Source organism: Seriola aureovittata, chromosome 17, assembly GCF_021018895.1.
Source record: "Seriola aureovittata isolate HTS-2021-v1 ecotype China chromosome 17, ASM2101889v1, whole genome shotgun sequence".
Taxonomy (NCBI): Eukaryota; Metazoa; Chordata; class Actinopteri; order Carangiformes; family Carangidae; genus Seriola; species Seriola aureovittata.
In genome coordinates, this window is record NC_079380.1 from 1,824,236 (window position 1) to 1,845,000 (window position 20,765).

Consider the following 20,765-nt stretch of genomic DNA (forward strand, 5'->3'; position numbering starts at 1 on the left):
ATTAAACTTGAACATTAACCATCTTTTACAACTGTGTGAGTGTGGATGTAAAACTCTACACTGATGACACTGTTGTTTACGCACAAATAAAACAGCAGGCAAGTAACTTCAACTTCATATCAAGTTAGAAACATGAAATCATTTCGTGGACATTTGAAATTTATAGTTAAAGTTAAATATGAGACTTTATTCACAAAGTACTTTAAATAAATACAAATGTACATATATGACATTATTTCCAAGCTACTGAAAGTCTGTGTAACATTACACAGATGCTTCCTGCAATGACTCGTTAGCAGAGCGGATGGTTGTAGCTGTCATTGTGTTATTAAAGTGAAAAGCCACAGCTAACGGTGTGGAGGCTGCAGAGCAGAAACCCACACAGCCCGTCTGCTGCAGGAGAGGAAGTGTTGATTCGCTGTCAACAGTTTTTTATGAGTCCTAACAACCACTGAGAGCAGATTGATATCTGCTGCTGTGCACACTCAGGAACCCCCCCCCCCCTCTGTAGTTTGTCTCTTAGTGACACTTTTTTCCACTGAGCCCTCCACCCACACAGAGTTCAACTGAGCCCAGAGACCCACAGAGACCACCTGCCTGGAGGTCTCATGTGTCACATGCTTTTATGGGGATTTGGACTTTTAGCAACCAGAGGTCACTTTACAGTTGACACTGCCAACAAGTGCTCCTACATAACTGACACAGGTTGTTTGTCAGGACCCTCCAACATGACACAAATGAGAGTTTTCTGATCTGACGTCTCTAGACTTTGAACAAAGACCAGTTTGAATTTCTGCACTTGTTGAATTGCTGAAGTAAAAGTAATTGTATCATTTTAAACACGTTTAAAATTATTTTTTGAGTGTGAAAAAAAAAATGTAATCAACTCATAAATGATGTCCTATTGTATATGTAACATTACAGACACTCTCAGTAGCCGGAAATAATACCAGATATGTTCATTTGTAATCATTTTCAGTAGTTTGTAAATAATGAAATGAAATAAATGTGTAATTTCGTTGTAACAGTATATGAATTTGCAGTAACAGTTAGTGCTGTTTTATTTGTGTGTGTGTGTCATCTGTGTAGTGTCTTACATCTAAAGTGACACTATTGTAAAAGATGGTTAATGTTCAAGTGAAATGTTAGAAACACACAACACTGATCCTTTGGAAAAATCCACACCCACACCTACATGACTGTGTATGAAAGCTGTGTGTTTGTGTTTGCTGTTCTTGGTTTGGCTTCGTTCTCCTAGTTAGGCTGTTTGCTTATATTTGTATCTTCCTCTATATTTGTTCTCAGAGCTTTATTAAAGTTTACTGAGAGCTGTTTACAGCCGTACTCAAATTACTTGTACGTGTCACTGTATCTGACAAATATAGTCGAGTCTGTTTCTAATATAATAAATCCATAAAAACAGGATGTTTATAATAAACAGAAACTGTGATTTATTCATTTATTGAGAATGTTACAATGAATGAATTTGACAAACCAGCCACACTCTGCAGAAAGTATTAAAAAGAAACATGAGAACAGAAAACAACAATAATCAGTTGAATATTTACCAGACAACTAATGACTACGCTTCATTTTCTATTAATATACAAGTCACAATTAAAAGTGGATGTAGAACATCAACAAAAGGACAGAATTTAAACTCAGTTACTCCAAATATATGTGTGTGATATATGATATATGTATTTATTATTAGTAGACAGACTGTATCTAACCTGTGAATATAAAGATACATTTGGCTTAAATTTGTGAACAGTGATCAAAGAGATAAATGAGATGAAGTGATGAGATTTGATGGTGAGAAAAGGCCAGCAGAAAACAATCAGTCAGCATGTGTGCAGTTGGTGGACGGTCCCTTGTTTGTGAGGATCATCAGCAGAGAGAGTCCACAGCAGTACACCAGACTCTTCACTATCAGCACTGTGTAGAGCAGACAGAGCAGCTTCACCCTGCACTGAGGCTGGAGAGGATCCAGGGGAACCACTGCAACTGAAAAGGATTGAAAAAGAAATCAGTCAGTGCTCTGCTGCTCTGCTCTCTTTGACAGCGTCTCCACATGAAGCTGAATCACTGCTCAACACAGTCAGCAAGCCTTCACCACCTTCTTCTGTCAAGTGTTTCTGACAATTCAAATCCCTCCAGGATCAAATCAAAGTCCAAATATAAAAACACACAGGTTGTTATGAGCTTGAAGTTGGATTCACTGATTTTCTTTCTGCAGCCACTTGGGGGCAGAAGAACTCCTCAACAAGCTAAATAAACTCACCTCTGACCTTTGACCTTACACAGAGTCATTAGATTCATTGTTAATATAGAAATATGAATGAGTGGAGCTTTAACATACAGTCCCTGAAGCTGTTGTAGCTCCCTCAAAGCCCCACATTTAGTATAGAGCCCCCAACAGGTGTTATTAGTCAGAGTGGTGCAGGGAAAGCTCTGTGACTGGGGTTTGTTGTGCTGTTGGACACTCTAACAGAATCAGGGAGTGTATGTTGAAATCCTTGAGTGATGAGCAGAAAGTGAACAGACTGATATGCAGCCCTAACTGCAGCAGAACATTGGAGCTGTCCATGCAGAGAGGCAGCAGGTGATCTTACAGTCATCTTGCTGCAGAGCTGCCAGGTCTGCTGGCTCTCTCTCTGGAGGACAGGGGGCTGCTGGAGCTGGAACCTCTGAAACAGAAAAGGAGTCAAATGTTTGGAGTGGCAGTGAGAAATGTCAGTGCTCTGCTGCTCTGCTCTCTTTGACAGCGTCTCCACATGAAGCTGAATCACTGCTCAACACAGTCAGCGAGCCTTCATCACCTTGTTGTGTTTGGGCCTCCACTGTGCCGCCCTCGTGCTCGACGCAGCAGCGGTATTTATATGTGCTGTTCTCTGGCTGATGGATCAGCAAGATGGCGGCGGTGCGTCCCGACTCTCTGAGCTCCAGCTGCTCTCCATCATCAGGTTTCAGCTCCTCCAGAGGACCATCCTCCTTCTGTCTTTTCCAGGAGAACTGGACCAGAGCAGGAGACATGGCTGAGGCCAGACACAGCAGGGAGCTCTTCCCCTCAGGGTGGGCTCTGGGTGCTGCTGGGTACACGCTCACCACGGGCTTCACTACGGCCTCATCTGAAGTTTGACAGCAGCAACAAGCAGCACAGACACACATTCACACAGTCAACAGCAGCTTCCAGCACTGCACTGCATTCAGTCTGATCCTGGAAACTACATGGACTCTGATCACTAAACTACTCATCAATACAGCACAAAGGTCCCACATATACTGGATTCACCTTCACATAGATTTCCTCTGCTATATATCATGCTTATATATGATGTATATCATCAGAGAAAGATCAAGTTCAACAAAGTCAAAGATGGAAACACTATTTCAATTCTTTATATTCATATTTCACTTTTATAAATCATCAGCTCAGAATATATGTGTCTTCATGATATTATATTAATGTATTTACAATATTTTTAGGTTATTTTTTTAACAAAAAGACATTATTACCATTATTTAAAATATGACAGTTATAAGATATTCAGTATTAAACCAATATTTCATGATATAATAAATTTTACTGAATTAATCGCTAACATAAAAAACTAAAAACATTTAACATGATGTATTCTGACAATAATAATAATAAAAGAAGTGTGCATGTATTTTTTATTTTCTTATACCTACGGAGGTTTAGGTATAACTTATTTGTGTATACATATAGGAACATTTTATTTATTGGTACTAAATTCTGTTATTTATTAGATAAATATATTATATATTGATTATAATCTTATGATTCAAATATTTACCTCAGACAATTTTAGATAAATTCTACATTAAACTAAATACATGTTTTAGTGAAAGAAATATTTACAGTCATATAAATAACAGTTATTACCACCAAACTAATATAATAAAAACTTATTATATCCATAATATAATGCATATTTTTATATTCTCTTTGACTATTGAAAGATAATTAGTCAATTCTCTTTAATTAATTAAAGAGAATTGACTAATTCTCTTTCATTAATTACAAATATATTTCAATTTATTATTGATATATTTTACACAACCATACACATTCTCCATTATATAAAGTGTGGTTACATTCATTAGATAAACAGTTTGAACATTATACAAATTATATTTACTGTGGATTAGTGTAATATATACCATGGAAGTATAGATCTATATATATCATCCGCCATTATATATTATATACATAGAAAATCTATATGTCAATCTGTTAATTATATTTAACCTTCACTCTTAATAATTTAACACGATTAAATTTGTATAAATATTAAATGTAATATTTGACACACTTTCTATATTTTTCCTCAAGTTGTTTGTTGTTGTTAAAGTGAATATTTCATATAAAAGACATTTGTCATCAGACAACAACTGTATTCATTTACTGTATTTAGCAGCATCAAGTTTAGAAATCTCATTTCCCATAAAGGAAAATCAGCTTTAAAAACATGTAAGTTTGAAGAGTCAGAGTGAATGTGAAGAATCCTGCTCATCACTGAAATTGACTTTGATGAACTGGACATTTTGTAGCAAAAGTCAAGTGAGCAGGAAAATCCTCCACAATCCTTCATGTAGAAGTCAATTGATTTGAGGAGAGAGAAGAGAGAAAAGAAAAGCAGTGTGATGATTGATGAAGCAGCAGCTGATGACAATCCACAATGCTCTTCCAATATCACACTTTTTGGACTCTTCAAAAACTTTGGAGCTCAAGCAGAAATAAAGAATTCCTTGTGCTGTGCAGTGAGATTGAAACATCTTTTCACTAATGATGGAACTTTTTCATTGAACAACGGCTGCATCAGGAACTTTGTACTAACTCTGAACAAACTAACATGTAAAGTGTGAAGCAGCAGAAAGTGACTTCAAACACATTTTACACTTCTTCAATAAAACAAGTGAAGGAAAAGAAATGTTTGTTCTTACCTGTTACATACAGTTTAGTTCCAGAGCCAAACATGAAGCTCCCCACAGTGAAAAAGACTGATACAAAAACCTGTCTGCTGTTGAATGTGTCAGCTGAGGTGAAGGAGTCCACATTATGAACCAGGATCATATTTCAGCTCCATCATGTGTTTCTCTAATGTTCATATCAACATGACTGTCTCTTCTTCTCTTTTCTTTTTTCTTCACACTGAAATATCTCAAGAAATATTCCCATTTCAATTGGTTGAGACGTTGATGCTCCCCTCAGGATCAACTGGAAGAACTTTGGTCATCAAGTCAAGTGACTTTTATTTGTATAGAGCCCATTGACAACAGAAGTTATCTCAAGGTACTTTTCAAATAGAGCAGGTCTAGACCTTCTCTTTCTAATATTATTTACAGAGACCCAACAATTCACACCAAGAGCAGCAGCTGGTGACAGTGGTGAGAAAAGACTTCCTTTAGAGGAAGAGACCTGGAAGAGACCCAGACCCAGGGTGGGTGAGAGAGAGAGAGAGAGAGAGAGAGCGAGAGGGAGAGAGAGAGCAGAGGAAGAGACCTGGAAGAGACCCAGACCCAGGGTGGGTGAGAGAGAGAGAGAGAAGAGAGAGAGAGAGAGAGAGGGAGAGAGAGAGAGCAGAGGAAGAGACCTGGAAGAGACAGTCTGCTGATCCCTCCATCTTTCTCCTCCCACTCAGGTGAACAGCCATCTTAGCCTGAGCCAGAAGGAAGTTTAAAAGTGGACACTTGGCTCTTTCTTTCTGCCTGTATCTACAGCCCAGGATGAACATGTGTTTGGTAAAAACCTCTCCATACAAAAGAAACAGCCTCTAAAAACAGGAACAGAGCCTGCAGCCTGCTGCAGTCCAGGAAACAATGAAACACACTTTCTCTGAGGCAACAGAACGGACACCTTTCATCAACACTTGGATTTCAAATAGACACAAAAGCCTTGACAGCCACAGCCCCATGTAAAGCCTCCACTGTAAGTCTCCAAGCCTTCTAGTTAATGCTGGTTTGTACAGTGCTCTCCATGAAGGCTCCACATCTGGACCTAGACCCGGGTGGACCCTCCACGGTGTGTCGGCCCGACCCTTCACTTTGTCTTTATTAATCACTTGGAGCAGGAGTTTGTACATAGTCTTTGCTCCTGTGTCAGAGAGACGTATGGGTCCAGACACACCGTGCCCTAAGAAGCAGCCAGAACAGTCTTTAAGATCCAGAGACAGGCTCTCTGCAGGAAAGGGATCTGTGTCTCTGTGCATTAAAAGACCGTCAGACTGAGAGACAATGATGGAGCGTTCATCTGAGGAAAGCTGCTCCCTCCAGACTCTCAGCAAGTTACTGATGAGCCTCAGTGAAGAGACCCCGACAGCAGAGGAGAGAGCAGCAGCATGGTCCATGTGTGGTCCACACAGCGAGCTGTGGGCCTCCACACCAGGTCTGTAGGTCCAGTCAGCAGCCTCTGTATGAACTGGAGCCGGAAAGCGGCCCCCCTGCTGGCCAGGTGTACGAGTCCCTGACCCCCCTCTTCTTTGGGAAGAAAGAGGACACTCTGTGGAACCCAGTGCAGGCGGTCGCACAAACACTTCACAATCACGGCTTGGACTTTAGCCAGCAGGGTCACAGGAGGGTCCACACAGGACAGACGGTGCCACAACATGGAAGCAACTCAATTATTCATTATTAAAACACGGCCTTTTCTGGTAAAATCCATTTCCTTCTTTTCGATCCTCCCCTCCACTTTCCAGGTGAGCCCACCAGGTAGTTTAACCTCCTGCAGCTCATCCCCCACTCTCAGGGTTTCACTTTTCCCCAGTTAACTTTAGCAGAGGAGATCTCACCAAAACTTTGGACACTGTCAATTCAAAAAAATAATATTGTCCTGGTTCTTTACAGCAATAATCACATCATCAGCATACAGACAATTTAAAAACCCAACTAGAATGTGGAAGTTTAAAACCAATGAGACGTGTTCTCAGTTTGTGGAGGAGAGGCACTATTGCCATGACTACAGCATGCCTGAAAGAGGGCAGCCCTGCCTGACACCCCTCTGCACTTTAAAAGGAAAAACTCAAACCACCCTTCATTTTCAGTACACTCTCAGTGTCTCCATACAAGGCCTGAATGTTCGCAATAAGACCTGAGCTGAACCCAGAACCCTCCAGCGTCTGCCAGAGATATTCATGTTCAACCCCATCAAATGCTTTTTCTTGGTCTATGGAAATAAGTTCCATTCCCAATAAACTGGAGAGGTCCAAAACATCACAAATGAAATGTACATTGTCTGTTATCAGCCTGCCTGGTACACAGTAGGTCTGGTCCACATGAAGGACCTGCTCCATCACTTTCTCAGACGGTTGGCGAAGACCTTGGAGAGGAGTTTGTAGTCGGTACAGAGGAGGGCCACTGGTGGCCAGTTGTTTAGGTTCTGCAGGTCTCCTTTTTCTGGCAGGAGGGTGAGGACCGCTCTCCTGCAACTCAGGGGCAAGCGGCCCTTCACCAGACTGTCCCTGAGAACACACAGCAGGTCCTCACCCATCACTGACCAGAAGGCTTTGTAAAAATCTGCTGGCAGACCATCTAGACCTGGAGCCTTCCCAGGTTCTAGGCTCTGCAGCACATTACAGACATTTATAAAAAAACATTTGGAGCCTTTGAAAATCGTCTGTTATTTTTCAAATATGACCTGCCATTACATCCTCCACATGAACAGGAAGTGGAATAAAATGTCTAGAAAATAAAAGCCCCACTCCTCCACTAGTGCTGCTTTTATGACTGAAATAAACATGTCCATTCCACTCCCTCCTCCAGTCCCCTTCATTGTCCACAGTGCTGTGGGTCTCCTGGAGAAAAGTCACATTCAACTTTTGAAGCTGAATCAAAGTGAACACAGAGGCTCTTTGAACAATGTGTCTCGCTCCATTCACATTTAACGCGCCTCATTTAAAGTTGCACATGTTTAAAATGGAGCAAAAAGACCAGAGAGAAAAGAAACACAGGCTGAGAGAAAAGAAACACAGAGACCTAGTCATCTTCACACATGTGGTTTTTGACCTTGAGGAGCAGTTTTCTAAAAGTCTAAAAAGCTCCTGGTCTGTGAAACCTGTCTGTCCAGACTCTCCTGGGCTCTTCATGTCAAATCTGACAGAGTCTAGAAACAGCTTGAGGTGAGGGAAGAAATTCTCCACCTTCACTCTTGAACCCTTTGTGTCCTGCACAAACTTCTTAATCCTTGTTAAAGCGTAAACACTTTCCATGACTGTTGTCTCAGCACTGTGTCCATCACTGTCAGAGACACAGTCCTGTTCCTGGGACTGGGAGACTTCTGCTTTCTCCTTTCAGACCTTCTTAGCTTTACTGTTGCTCTGTTTAGTTTCTGTGATTTTTCTTTTAGTGGCAAGTTTGAACAGATCATCATCCACCACTATGTCCTCTTCATCTTCCTCCTCTAACACTGACTCTGCCACCCTGGTGTCTGTCTGTCCCAGCGCTCCTTCTGTCCCCTTGTCTCCATCCGCTCACTGTCTGTCCTGCTCACACAGCTGTCCCCCTCCACCTGTGTGTGTGTGTGTGTGTCTCGTCTTTTGTATCCTGTGTGCTGTTTGTCTTTGATTCCGGGCCGTGGCTGCTCGATGGGTCGTCCGGCGGAGGCGAAGACGCCGCCACGGGAGGCCTCGCCCCCCTCCGGGCAAGAGCGAATAAGATGCCACTCCTCCCACATCTAAAACACTTCCTGTTCTCAGAGGTCACATGCACCGTGTAGTCAGAGCTGTCTACTTTAAACTTAAAGGCCAGATTTAAACCCTCCACACCTTTATTAAGGATCATTAAAAGCTGCCGTCTGAAGGAGAACACATGTTTCAGGTGAGGAGACTTGCAGCTCAGAGGAATCAGCTTTATAGGAGATAAGAGCTGAGCGTGCCGGGCCAGCTCCTTCTCCAGGACCTCCTTCTGTATTTTGAAGGAGAGATTTAGAAGGCCTGCGCTCTATGGATGGTCCATACCAAACTTTTTCACTTCCATATGATACCCATGCTCTTTGTTACAGTTTTAACAATACTGATCATTTCTCTTTTTAAATAATTGTAATAAAGAAAGAAAATCACACTGAACAGCAAATCACATTACACATACCAGCCATTAATCTCTATTTATTACAGAAGAAAGCACCATTACAATGAAATAAACATGTTTGTGTCAAAGTGCAAAAACATTGTCCAGTATTTTACAGAAATTCTATAATTAAATAATTATAAAATAAGTAAATGATTATAACATGAATAATAATGAAATAAATGAAGATACCAACAACATGAAACTTGGACATTTGCACTTTCTTAAAGGTTTTTTAATCTTCAACAGGCCGTGATTTGTCCACAGCAACCTCCACTTTCTACATGTTCAACTCTTTGGGCTTCCTGACGCCAAGAATCCAGATTTTCTTGCATTCTGACTTTCCTTCAAAAATCCAAACACAAAGATCTTGGCCTTTTATTTCCTTCATTTGATTGTTCCTAAAGATTTCCTAATCTTCTTCAGCCTGAATGAAAAAGCAAGTGAGATTTTCCCATAATGACTTACACTTTGTAAAGAACATTGAACACTTCCTAACAGCAGTGTTTGGGGGAAGAATTCCATTTTCCTTCACTGGTACATTTCTTTAGTGTTCTCAAGACTCAAGTTTACTCCACTTTTAGATTGGTGTTCAGGAAAAGGAAGATGAGTGGTGTTTTCTCCTGGAGGCCAAGTGAAGCCAGGCTTCCCCTGTTTTACTGACTGTAGTTGTGATTTTAATAAAAAGACTTGGACTGTGTAAATACTCTGTGCTGTAGCTGCCATCCCTCCTCTTCCCCATTCTCATTGAGGTAACCAGCGCCCCTCTAACTGATGTGTGAATGTGTGGTGAAACTACGCTGGCTGTGAGCTTGAAACACCTTCTGTAGACTAATGTCACGTCTCTGAGGAGGCCAGGTCACAGTTTCATCTCTTGATGAGAAAGAGAATGATTAACCAATCAGATGAAGCCACCGTCATGCCACTGCCAAACTGTGATTAGTCAGGACTATGATAAGGGAAGCCAGCCGCCCTCTGGCCTCACACCAACCACATCATAGCATGTTGATAACCTCACTGACATTGAACGTGACATGTAGCTACTGTTACTTTATGATGTGAAGGTAAAAGTTGAAACGTCTCCTGGTTGAGTTTGTGAATGAAGGCGTCTTTTCTTCATGATCAGATCTGTGCTGTGCATTAAGCAGCAGGTTGTGCATTTCCACACACACATATAGGAGCTATAGGAGATGCAGCAGACTGGGATGTGTGCTCCTCTCCTTGTTTCTCTTCAGCCTCTGTAGAACTTTCAGGGTGTGTTGTTTTGAAATGTTTGAAGAGGTTACTGCTGTTGCTGCTGTGTGGCTCTTTCTTGTCACAAATAGTGCACCTTGCTGTATTTTTATCTCAAGGTGAAAAGTAGCAGCAAAGCACGCTACGTTTCCTCTCTGCCATTCTCCATCTCTCAGGTCTGATGATGAAGTGTGCCACTGTGCACGGCTGAGCGCCGGCTTCTCACAGTCATGTGACACGGGCCGGCTAAATACATCAGGGCTGTTTGGATCAAACATGATACAAAAGTAGTGAAAACGTCTGCAAGTGATACAGCCACCCACCTTTTGTATTTCTAGCATTTTACTATTGATATTTTCTAAAGGAATCCATCCCAAATGAGGAAGTTGTGAGGATGAAAGGATCAATCCCACAGGATCAATCCATGATATGATTTAAAGTGTGTTTGTTGTTTCCAGCTTTTCTGTTGGATCTCATTTGATTCATTGAGTTCCTTTGATACTTTTCTCTTCATCTTCTTTTATTATTGTGCTTGTGTGTTTCTTCTTTGTCCTCACTGTGTGGAACAACAGGAAACCTGCTGAAATATCTCATCAAAATATCAATCAATATCATAGAAAAGTCAAGAAAAAGTGTGTGAGCTGGAGGTGAAATATGTGAACCTGGGCTGTGGTTTCCTGCTCTCTTCCTGTCACAAACACTGTTTGACATCTGTTCATCTGGAGGTTTTTGTTCAGGCTGCAGGGATCATTTCTCACTGTGGGGATCAGACTTCTCACAGGAGCAGTAGTAGGAGGCTGAATGAGAGAGTTTAACTTTCTTTATCTTCAACTCACAGCCGTTCTGTTTTTTAACAGCTGTAAAATCATTTTTCTGAGGATGATTGTAACCTGAATTTATGGAGCCATCATATCTGTTAATGTTCAGAATAAGAGTGAATTTTTCTGTCTCTTTCTTCTGGTACCAGAATACTTCAGCAAAGTTACACTGGTCAGTTCCTCCACAGCTGAAGGAGACTGTGTCACCAACTGTCCTGGTCAATGATAACTGGTCCTGAATCAGCTCTGCTGCCATGGCAACCAGCGCTGTAGAGACACAGACAGGTAGATGAAGGTTAGTGTGACAGTGTTTGTCACAGGTTGAGTTTGCTGGCTCCTGATTGGCTGGAAACACTCACCTGAACACAGACAGCACAGAGCAGCAGCTGGGAGGAAAAGCATTTTGTGCCGTGGTGTTTCCTCTGGTGAACCTGGGGAGAAGTGGAGCTCTGATGCAGCTGAGGCCAAACAAGGACGAGCTGTGAGCTCAGACGAGGGCCACGTGGTTTCTGACGCCTCCTCAAACCTCCCATCAGCCCCTGCGGCCCACAGATGAGGCCGCTGCTGCTGATTGACGCCTCAGCTCAAGCTGTTGTGTGCTTTTCCTCTGAGTGGGAGCTTTTAAAGGGGAAAGAAAAATGAGTGAAGAGTGAAAATGATCATTTCATGGCAGCAACATTAAAGTGGAAAAAGCTTCTATGTTTCAGTGTGTGATTGGTCAAACTGAGACCTTCAGTCTCCAACATGCTGTTTGTGTTCAATCTTCAAATGTCTGCTGTTGAAGAAGAAGATGAAGCTCACTGTCAGCCTGCAGAGGGGATTCATTTCTTCTTTCAACTCTTTCTCTTTCTTTCATTCTCATTCTTTTCATCTTTTTTTCCCACAATTCTCTGTTTCTCTGAAGTGACTGAGTGAAAAGTTTCTTGCTCTTGATTTGAATCTGACAGCAGATGAAAAATCTGGGTCACCATGATGCAGAAACACAACAACACACACACATTCAGGTTGCTGGTGAATTTAGTAACACACACTGTCATCTGTTGTTGAACAGCTGTGATGGAAACACAAAAGTCCAAATCCACAGAGCTCCTCAGCTGTGATTTGAAGCCTTAAAGTTCCCCTTCACTTTATTTCATTCACTTCAATAATATGAGTGAATTTCTATGGACTTGAATTCTTTTCCCGCTCTGTCTTATAATATCATCTATTGTGTCTATCATGTTTTTCTTCATGGTGTTTCCACTGATGAAATATTCAAAGCTCAGACTCCATCAAATGTTCTGCTGCATCATTTTATTCCCATTTCCCCAAAGTTCAGTGGCACATGTTTGGTGTCTTTGGAAACTTCACTTGTACATTTCTTGCAGTTGTATATTGTTTCTTCTTCTCTTCTTCACTTGTACATTTCTTGCAGTTGTATATTGTCTCTTCTTCTCTTCCTGGTTCTGGCTGTTAAACATTTGAGTGTAAATCACAGTGAGTTCACCTTTAATGAAATGTGCTGTATAAATTGAATCAATGTCTTCCTCTGCTGCTGCTGCTGCTGTGATGAATCAAACTTGTATTCTGCTGCCCTCTGGTGGCTGCAGCCACACACTGCTCCACACCAGGCGTACTGTAATACCATGTAGCAGTAGTGATGAAGAAACAGTATTTACTGAAGAAAAAGTCCCAACAGCACAAAGTCAAATCCTGCTTTTCAAATTCTATTTAAATAAAATAAGTTGTATGAGATAAATGTAGTTAAAATAAGAGTTTCTGTGACTGATGTAATGAATGAGATTATTAATCCTGAGTCCTGGATGTTTCAGCAGCTTTTCACTGCTGTAGCTGCTCCAGGTGGAGCTGCTTTAACCTCCCTGCTCTGGTTCTCTCTTCCTCTCTGTTCCCTTCAGGGTCGCTGCTTTCACACTTTGTCTTTGTCCTTCTGTTTTTACTGCTTTCAGAGTGGCTTTTGTTTTGAAACCACTTCCACATTCACCACAAACCACATCCCTCTGTGTCCCACACCTTTGATTGGTGTAATTACCAAGACTCATTCTTTAGACAGTGAAGCAACACACTAACATCTCGTCTTTCTAGCTGGTTTCCTTCAAGCTCGACTGCACCTGGACTTACCTGGTCTCTGTTCCCTGAAGGTCACACACCTGAGCCACATACCTCAGGTCGTCCCAGCTGAGGTTCCAGTCCACGTCTCCATGTTTCCGGTGGTGGTCGTTCTCCACTGGACCATCTTCAGCGCTGATGATCACACAGAACCAGAGAGAGAAGGAAGATCAGAGTGAAGGAGGAAACTGAAGAAAATCCACCTTCATCAGTCTGGAGACAGAAACATCTGGATCAGTGGACTTTCTGGATCGTCACTGTATAACCACCACTCTGAGGCTTTCCAGTACGTGAACTGTGCAAGGGGTTCTGGGTAGTGGTGTCATCAGGTGTGGTGGCTTCATGTCCTTGACCCTGTTCTCTAGCACCCTCATTGTGTTGGGACTCCCTGTGTAGCAGGGTTGATCACTGTTGTTGAAAAGAAGCTGTGTGAGCTGTCTAATGACACACAGTAAGACAGCATGCATACAGTGAGGAACAAAGCCCCACACTGTATCACAATAAGGCATGTTTCTGAGTGCTGATGGACACTTGTGTTGGTGCTACTGCTGGCTCCATATCTGCCAGCATTTCTTTGGCCTCTCTCTCAGGAGATTCTGTGGCCGTCACAGTGGACTTGACCTGTGTCTCTACTAGAGCACCAGGATGGAAACACAAGCCGCAGCCAAAGTTCCCATTAAACTGTGTGCTGTTTTGCATCGCTGGTCTCGCCTTTGAATCTACACAACAACAGAGTCCAACAACTTTGCTGTTCACACAGGTTCCATTGTTTCTCCAAGACACACCTTTGGGTGCCAGTGTTTTGTCCTGATCAACAAAGGCTCTGAGAAGAATGGACATGACTGGCTCTTGAGCCATTTATTCATCTTCCCGAAAAGGTGCTTTCAGTTCAAGACTAGCACTGAATTAATGTAAGTTGTTGAATATAAAGATAAAACATTAATAGAATGTTAGTGGGTCTGTTAGGAAAACACACTTTTGACTGATACTCTGCGTTTTCTTGGTGTAAAATGATTATTAGACATTAAGAACGTGCTCAGTTTCCTGGGACAGGTGTGGAATGTCTTAACAATTGTGTATTGACTTGAAAATATTGTTATTTTTGTTTGATTTCACAAAATTCTCCAAATTTGGCGTGGAGCAGTAGGTGAGGCTTCGTCACAGTGTCTGATGTGGTGCTCTGCAGTACAGGTGCCCCCCAGGGTACGGTGCTCTCCCCTCTTCTCTTCACCCTGTACACCTCGGACTTCACACACAACACCACACACTGCTAAACTGGTAAATTTCCTGTCCGATGAAATGTGAACATCACTAATGAGGATTGTGTAAAGTTAGATGACTATTGTGCTCTTCAAGAGTATGGATATTGTCAAGCACATTTATAGAACTTGACCAAAACAGAATCACTTCTGAACATGGAGGAACCTGAGCAGGTAAACAATGAAGAGAGAGACTGTCCACTCAACTGAAACTTCTTATTTCCTCATCCTGTGTATTTCTATTATAACTTTTAATGCACACTCAGAGATATGTGATTGATGCACAATGATTGGCTCAAACCTTTATAGTCCATCTTTCCATCGGAACGGAGGAGTGTTGTGCTCGACTCATCAGGCAACGCTGCCTCCAAAGTCAAACAGTGTGGAGTCCACAAGGTAACAGCTGTGTTATATAATGTCTGCTATTGTTTGTCCCGTTATCAAGGCCGAGCTCATTTTCTCTTAGTGTATAGAATAATAATTTACTTTGTGTCCACTTTGTCGGTCGTTCATGAGACTGAAAGGGTGAACGGTGTCCAGGTGCACAGCCAACACAATGACACACAGCCTACAAAGAGATGCCCCCTCCTGTGGAATATGTGTCTTGAAAGTGAGATGATTTACCTGTATTTCTGAATGACTGCATGTTACTTTAAATATGAAGCAGAGATTGAACAGGTTTTTTTTTTTAGTTCAAATTTAAAATATGGATTTAAACTCAAAGTCATTTTGATAAAGTTGTACTGGGCAAGTGTTTTTGACCATTACTTCATTGAAAAATATTCTTAGTAAGCTGAGAGAGTCCTGGCAGAGGAGTCTCCAGTCTTTGTCAGTTCAGCCAAGGCAGTGGAGGCCTACAGCAGGGAGGTGGCTGTGACACCACTACATGACACTGGTACGTTTACACTTTGGAAACTTATTTCTGTTAACACCACAAGGATTTTAAAGATCCTAAATAAGGTGAATAAGATATAGTATGCCACACTCCAGGAGAGCTGTAAGACACATAAAGACTGTGGCACAGTCAAAGGCCTTGGGCAGGACTTGTTGATGCATTACATTCCTTTCAAATCAGCGGCCAAAAAGCACTTTCCCTTTGCTCTACTCCTGGTGTGGTTCCGTCCGTTTAATTGAGCCCCAGCGTATATAAGAGGGAGGGACCCTTAGTGCTGCCCTTTCTCTGGCAGCTGGTGCACACTTCCCCTTTCCGGGTTACCTGGTCTCAGGTGCTGCAGACGCTCTGCACTCCTCTCTCCTCCGCTGTTGCACATTCACATGGAATGTGGAAGTGGTTTCAAAACAAAAGCCACTCTGAAAGCAGTAAAAACAGAAGGAATGAGACAAAGTGTGAAAGCAGCGACCCTGAAGGGAACAGAGAGGAAGAGAGAACCAGAGCAGGGAGGTTAAAGCAGCTCCACCTGGAGCAGCTACAGCAGTGAAAAGCTGCTGAAACATCCAGGACTCAGGATTAATAATCTCATTCATTACATCAGTCACAGAAACTCTTATTTTAACTATATTTATCTCATACAACTTATTTTATTTAAATAGAATTTGAAAAGCAGGATTTGACTTGTGATGGAGGATTTTGATTTCAGTAAATACTGTTTCGGGCGGCGCGGTGGAGCAGTGGTTAGCGCTGTCGCCTCACAGCAAGAAGGTGCCGGGTTCGAGTCCCGGCTCGGATGCAGGATCTTTCTGTGTGGAGTTTGCATGTTCTCCCCGTGCCTGTGTGGGTTCTCTCCGGGTACTCCGGCTTCCTCCCACAATCCAAAGACATGCAAAATGGGGACTAGGCTAATTGGAGAATCTAAATTGACCATAGGTGTGGCTGTGAGTGTGAATGGTTGTCTGTCTCTATGTGTTTGCCCTGCGATGGACTGGCGACCTGTCCAGGGTGTACCCCGCCTCTCGCCCGAAAAGATGCTGGGATAGGCTCCAGCCCCCCCGCAACCCTACTAGAGGATAAGCGGTAGAAAATGAATGAATAAATACTGTTTCTTCATCACTACTGCTACATGGTATTACAGTACGCCTGGTGTGGAGCAGTGTGTGGCTGCAGCCACCAGAGGGCAGCAGAATACAAGTTTGATTCATCACAGCAGCAGCAGCAGCAGAGGAAGAAACTAATTCAATTTATACTTTATACACACTCATCATTCAAAGCACAACTTTATTTGAAATGGGAGTTTCCAAAGACACCAAACATGTGCCACTGAACTTCGGGGAAATGGGAATAAAATGATGCAGCAGAACATTTGATGGAGTCTGAGCTTTGAATATTTCATCAGTGGAAACACCATGAAGAAAAACATGATAGACACAATAGATGATATTATAAGACAGAGCGGGAAAAGAATTCAAGTCCATAGAAATTCACTCATATTATTGAAGTGAATGAAATAAAGTGAAGGGGAACTTTAAGGCTTCAAATCACAGCTGAGGAGCTCTGTGGATTTGGACTTTTGTGTTTCCATCACAGCTGTTCAACAACAGATGACAGTGTGTGTTACTAAATTCACCAGCAACCTGAATGTGTGTGTGTTGTTGTGTTTCTGCATCATGGTGACCCAGATTTTTCATCTGCTGTCAGATTCAAATCAAGAGCAAGAAACTTTTCACTCAGTCACTTCAGAGAAACAGAGAATTGTGGGAAAAAAAGATGAAAAGAATGAGAATGAAAGAAAGAGAAAGAGTTGAAAGAAGAAATGAATCCCCTCTGCAGGCTGACAGTGAGCTTCATCTTCTTCTTCAACAGCAGACATTTGAAGATTGAACACAAACAGCATGTTGGAGACTGAAGGTCTCAGTTTGACCAATCACACACTGAAACATAGAAGCTTTTTCCACTTTAATGTTGCTGCCATGAAATGATCATTTTCACTCTTCACTCCTTTTTCTTTCCCCTTTAAAAGCTCCCACTCAGAGGAAAAGCACACAACAGCTTGAGCTGAGCCGTCAATCAGCAGCAGCGGCCTCATCTGTGGGCCGCAGGGGCTGATGGGAGGTTTGAGGAGGCGTCAGAAACCACGTGGCCCTCGTCTGAGCTCACAGCTCGTCCTTGTTTGGCCTCAGCTGCATCAGAGCTCCACTTCTCCCCAGGTTCACCAGAGGAAACACCACGGCACAAAATGCTTTTCCTCCCAGCTGCTGCTCTGTGCTGTCTGTGTTCAGGTGAGTGTTTCCAGCCAATCAGGAGCCAGCAAACTCCACCTGTGACAAACACTGTCACACTAACCTTCATCTACCTGTCTGTGTCTCTGCAGCACTGGTTGCCATGGCAGCAGAGCTGATTCAGGACCAGTTATCATTGACCAGGAGAGTTGGTGAAACAGTCTCCTTCAGCTGTGGAGGAACTGACCAGTGTTACTATGATGAAGTATTCTGGTACCAGAAGAAAGAGACAGAAACATTCAGTCTGATTCTGTACATTGACAAAGATAATGGCAAAATAGAGTCAGGTTTCAATCATCCTCAGAAAGATGATTTCACAGCTGTTAAAAAACAGAAAGGCTGTGAGTTGCAGATAAAGAACGTTAAACTCTCTCATTCAGCCTCCTACTACTGCTCCTGTTATAAGTCTGATCCCCACAGTGAGAAATGATCCCTGCAGCCTGAACAAAAACCTCCAGATGAACAGATGTCAAACAGTGTTTGTGACAGGAAGAGAGCAGGAAACCACAGCCCAGGTTCACATATTTCACCTCCAGCTCACACACTTTTTCTTGACTTTTCTATGATATTGATTGATATTTTGATGAGATATTTCAGCAGGTTTCCTGTTGTTCCACACAGTGAGGACAAAGAAGAAACACACAAGCACAATAATAAAAGAAGATGAAGAGAAAAGTATCAAAGGAACTCAATGAATCAAATGAGATCCAACAGAAAAGCTGGAAACAACAAACACACTTTAAATCATATCATGGATTGATCCTGTGGGATTGATCCTTTCATCCTCACAACTTCCTCATTTGGGATGGATTCCTTTAGAAAATATCAATAGTAAAATGCTAGAAATACAAAAGGTGGGTGGCTGTATCACTTGCAGACGTTTGCACTACTTTTGTATCATGTTTGATCCAAACAGCCCTGATGTATTTAGCCGGCCCGTGTCACATGACTGTGAGAAGCCGGCGCTCAGCCGTGCACAGTGGCACACTTCATCATCAGACCTGAGAGATGGAGAATGGCCGAGAGGAAACGTAGCGTGCTTTGCTGCTACTTTTCACCTGGAGATAAAAATACAGCAAGGTGAACTATTTGTGACAAGAAAGAGCCACACAGCAGCAACAGCAGTAACCTCTTCAAACATTTCAAAACAACACACCCTGAAAGTTCTACAGAGGCTGAAGAGAAACAAGGAGAGGAGCACACATCCCAGTCTGCTGCATCTCCTATAGCTCCTATATGTGTGTGTGGAAATGCACAACCTGCTGCTTAATGCACAGCACAGATCTGATCATGAAGAAAAGACGCCTTCATTCACAAACTCAACCAGGAGACGTTTCAACTTTTACCTTCACATCATAAAGTAACAGCAGCTACATGTCACTTTCAATGTCAGTGAGGTTATCAACATGCTATGATGTGGTTGGTGTGAGGCCAGAGGGCGGCTGGCTTCCCTTATCATAGTCCTGACTAATCACAGTTTGGCAGTGGCATGACGGTGGCTTCATCTGATTGGTTAATCATTCTCTTTCTCATCAAGAGATGAAACTGTGACCTGGCCTCCTCAGAGACGTGACATTAGTCTACAGAAGGTGTTTCAAGCTCACAGCCAGCGTAGTTTCACCACACATTCACACATCAGTTAGAGGGGCGCTGGTTACCTCAATGAGAATGGGGAAGAGGAGGGATGGCAGCTACAGCACAGAGTATTTACACAGTCCAAGTCTTTTTATTAAAATCACACCTACAGTCAGTAAATCAGGGGAAGCCTGGCTTCACTTGGCCTCCAGGAGAAAACACCACTCATCTTCCTTTTCCTGAACACCAATCTAAAAGTGGAGTAAACTTGAGTCTTGAGAACACTAAAGAAATGTACCAGTGAAGGAAAATGGAATTCTTCCCCCAAACACTGCTGTTAGGAAGTGTTCAATGTTCTTTACAAAGTGTAAGTCATTATGGGAAAAGCTCACTTGCTTTTTCATTCAGGCTGAAGAAGATTAGGAAATCTTTAGGAACAATCAAATGAAGGAAATAAAAGGCCAAGATCTTTGTGTTTGGATTTTTGAAGGAAAGTCAGAATGCAAGAAAATCTGGATTCTTGGCATCAGGAAGCCCAAATAGTTGAACATGTAGAAAGTGGAGGTTGCTGTGGACAAATCACGGCCTGTTGAAGATTAAAAAACCTTTAAGAAAGTGCAAATGTCCAAGTTTCATGTTGTTGGTTTCTTCATTTATTTTATTTTTATTCAGGTTATAATTATTTAATTATAGAATTTCTTTAAAATACTGGACAATGTTTTTGCACTTTGACACAAACATGTTTATTTCATTGTAATGGTGCTTTCTTCTGTAATAAATAGAGATTAATGGCTGGTATGTGGAATGTGATTTGCTGTTCAGTGTGATTTTCTTTCTTTATTACAATTATTTAAAAAGAGAAATGATCAGTATCGTTAGAATTGTAACAAAGAGCATGGGTATCATATGGAAGTGAAAAAGTTTGGTATGGCCCATCCATAGAGCGCAGGCCTTCTAAATCTCTCCTTCAAAATACAGAAGGAGGTCCTGGAGAAGGAGCTGGCCCGGCACGCTCAGCTCTTATCTCCTATAAAGCTGATTCCTCTGAGCTGCAAGTCTCCTCACCTGAAACATGTGTTCTCCTTCAGACGGCAGCTTTTAATGATCCTTAATAAAGGCGTGGAGGGTTTAAATCTGGCCTTTAAGTTTAAAGTAGACAGCTTTGACTACACGGTGCATGTGACCTCTGAGAACAGGAAGTGTTTTAGATGTAGGAGGAGGGGCATCTTATTCGCTCTTGCCCGGAGGGGGGCGAGGCCTCCCGTGGCGGCGTCTCCGCCTCCGCCGGACGACCCATCGAGCAGCCACGGCCCGGAATCAAAGACAAACAGCACACAGGATACAGCAGACGACACGGTGGACACACAGGTGACAGACACACACACACAGGTGGAGGGGGACAGGTGTGTGAGCAGGACAGACAGTGAGCGGATGGAGACAAGGGGACAGAAGGAGCGCTGGGACAGACAGCCACCAGGGTGGCAGAGTCAGTGTTAGAGGAGGAAGATGAAGA

At 42.4% G+C, this 20,765-nt stretch overlaps 1 protein-coding gene and 1 pseudogene across 1 annotated transcript; one reads left to right on the forward strand and one right to left on the reverse strand.

Moving 5' to 3' along the window:
- Positions 1 to 1,445: 1,445 nt before the first annotated feature.
- LOC130184701 (uncharacterized) lies at positions 1,446 to 11,594 on the reverse strand. Its single transcript, XM_056400740.1, has 9 exons — positions 11,498 to 11,594; positions 11,071 to 11,405; positions 7,320 to 7,585; positions 7,071 to 7,218; positions 6,339 to 6,526; positions 4,972 to 5,102; positions 2,823 to 3,131; positions 2,616 to 2,690; positions 1,446 to 2,007 (listed from the first exon to the last, which is right to left on the reverse strand). Exons 1-9 carry the CDS (start codon positions 11,538 to 11,540, stop codon positions 1,841 to 1,843), a joined length of 1,662 nt encoding a protein of 553 aa, XP_056256715.1. The 5' UTR covers positions 11,541 to 11,594; the 3' UTR covers positions 1,446 to 1,840.
- Positions 11,595 to 17,425: 5,831 nt separating this feature from the next.
- The window catches only part of LOC130184632 (immunoglobulin lambda-1 light chain-like), an 11,526-nt pseudogene continuing 8,186 nt past the window's right edge, over positions 17,426 to 20,765 (forward strand).

Coding starts and splice junctions, on each gene's coding strand:
- LOC130184701 (XM_056400740.1), bottom strand. CDS start 11,540: ATGCTTTTCCTCCCAGCTGCTGCTCTGTGCTGTCTGTGTTCAG. Junction 7,586..11,070: donor CTGATCCCCACAGTGAGAAA/TGATCCCTGCAG, acceptor AATGTGCTGCAG/AGCCTAGAACCTGGGAAGGC. Junction 2,691..2,822: donor GGAGGCCCAAACACAACAAG/GTGATGAAGGCT, acceptor TTTCTGTTTCAG/AGGTTCCAGCTCCAGCAGCC.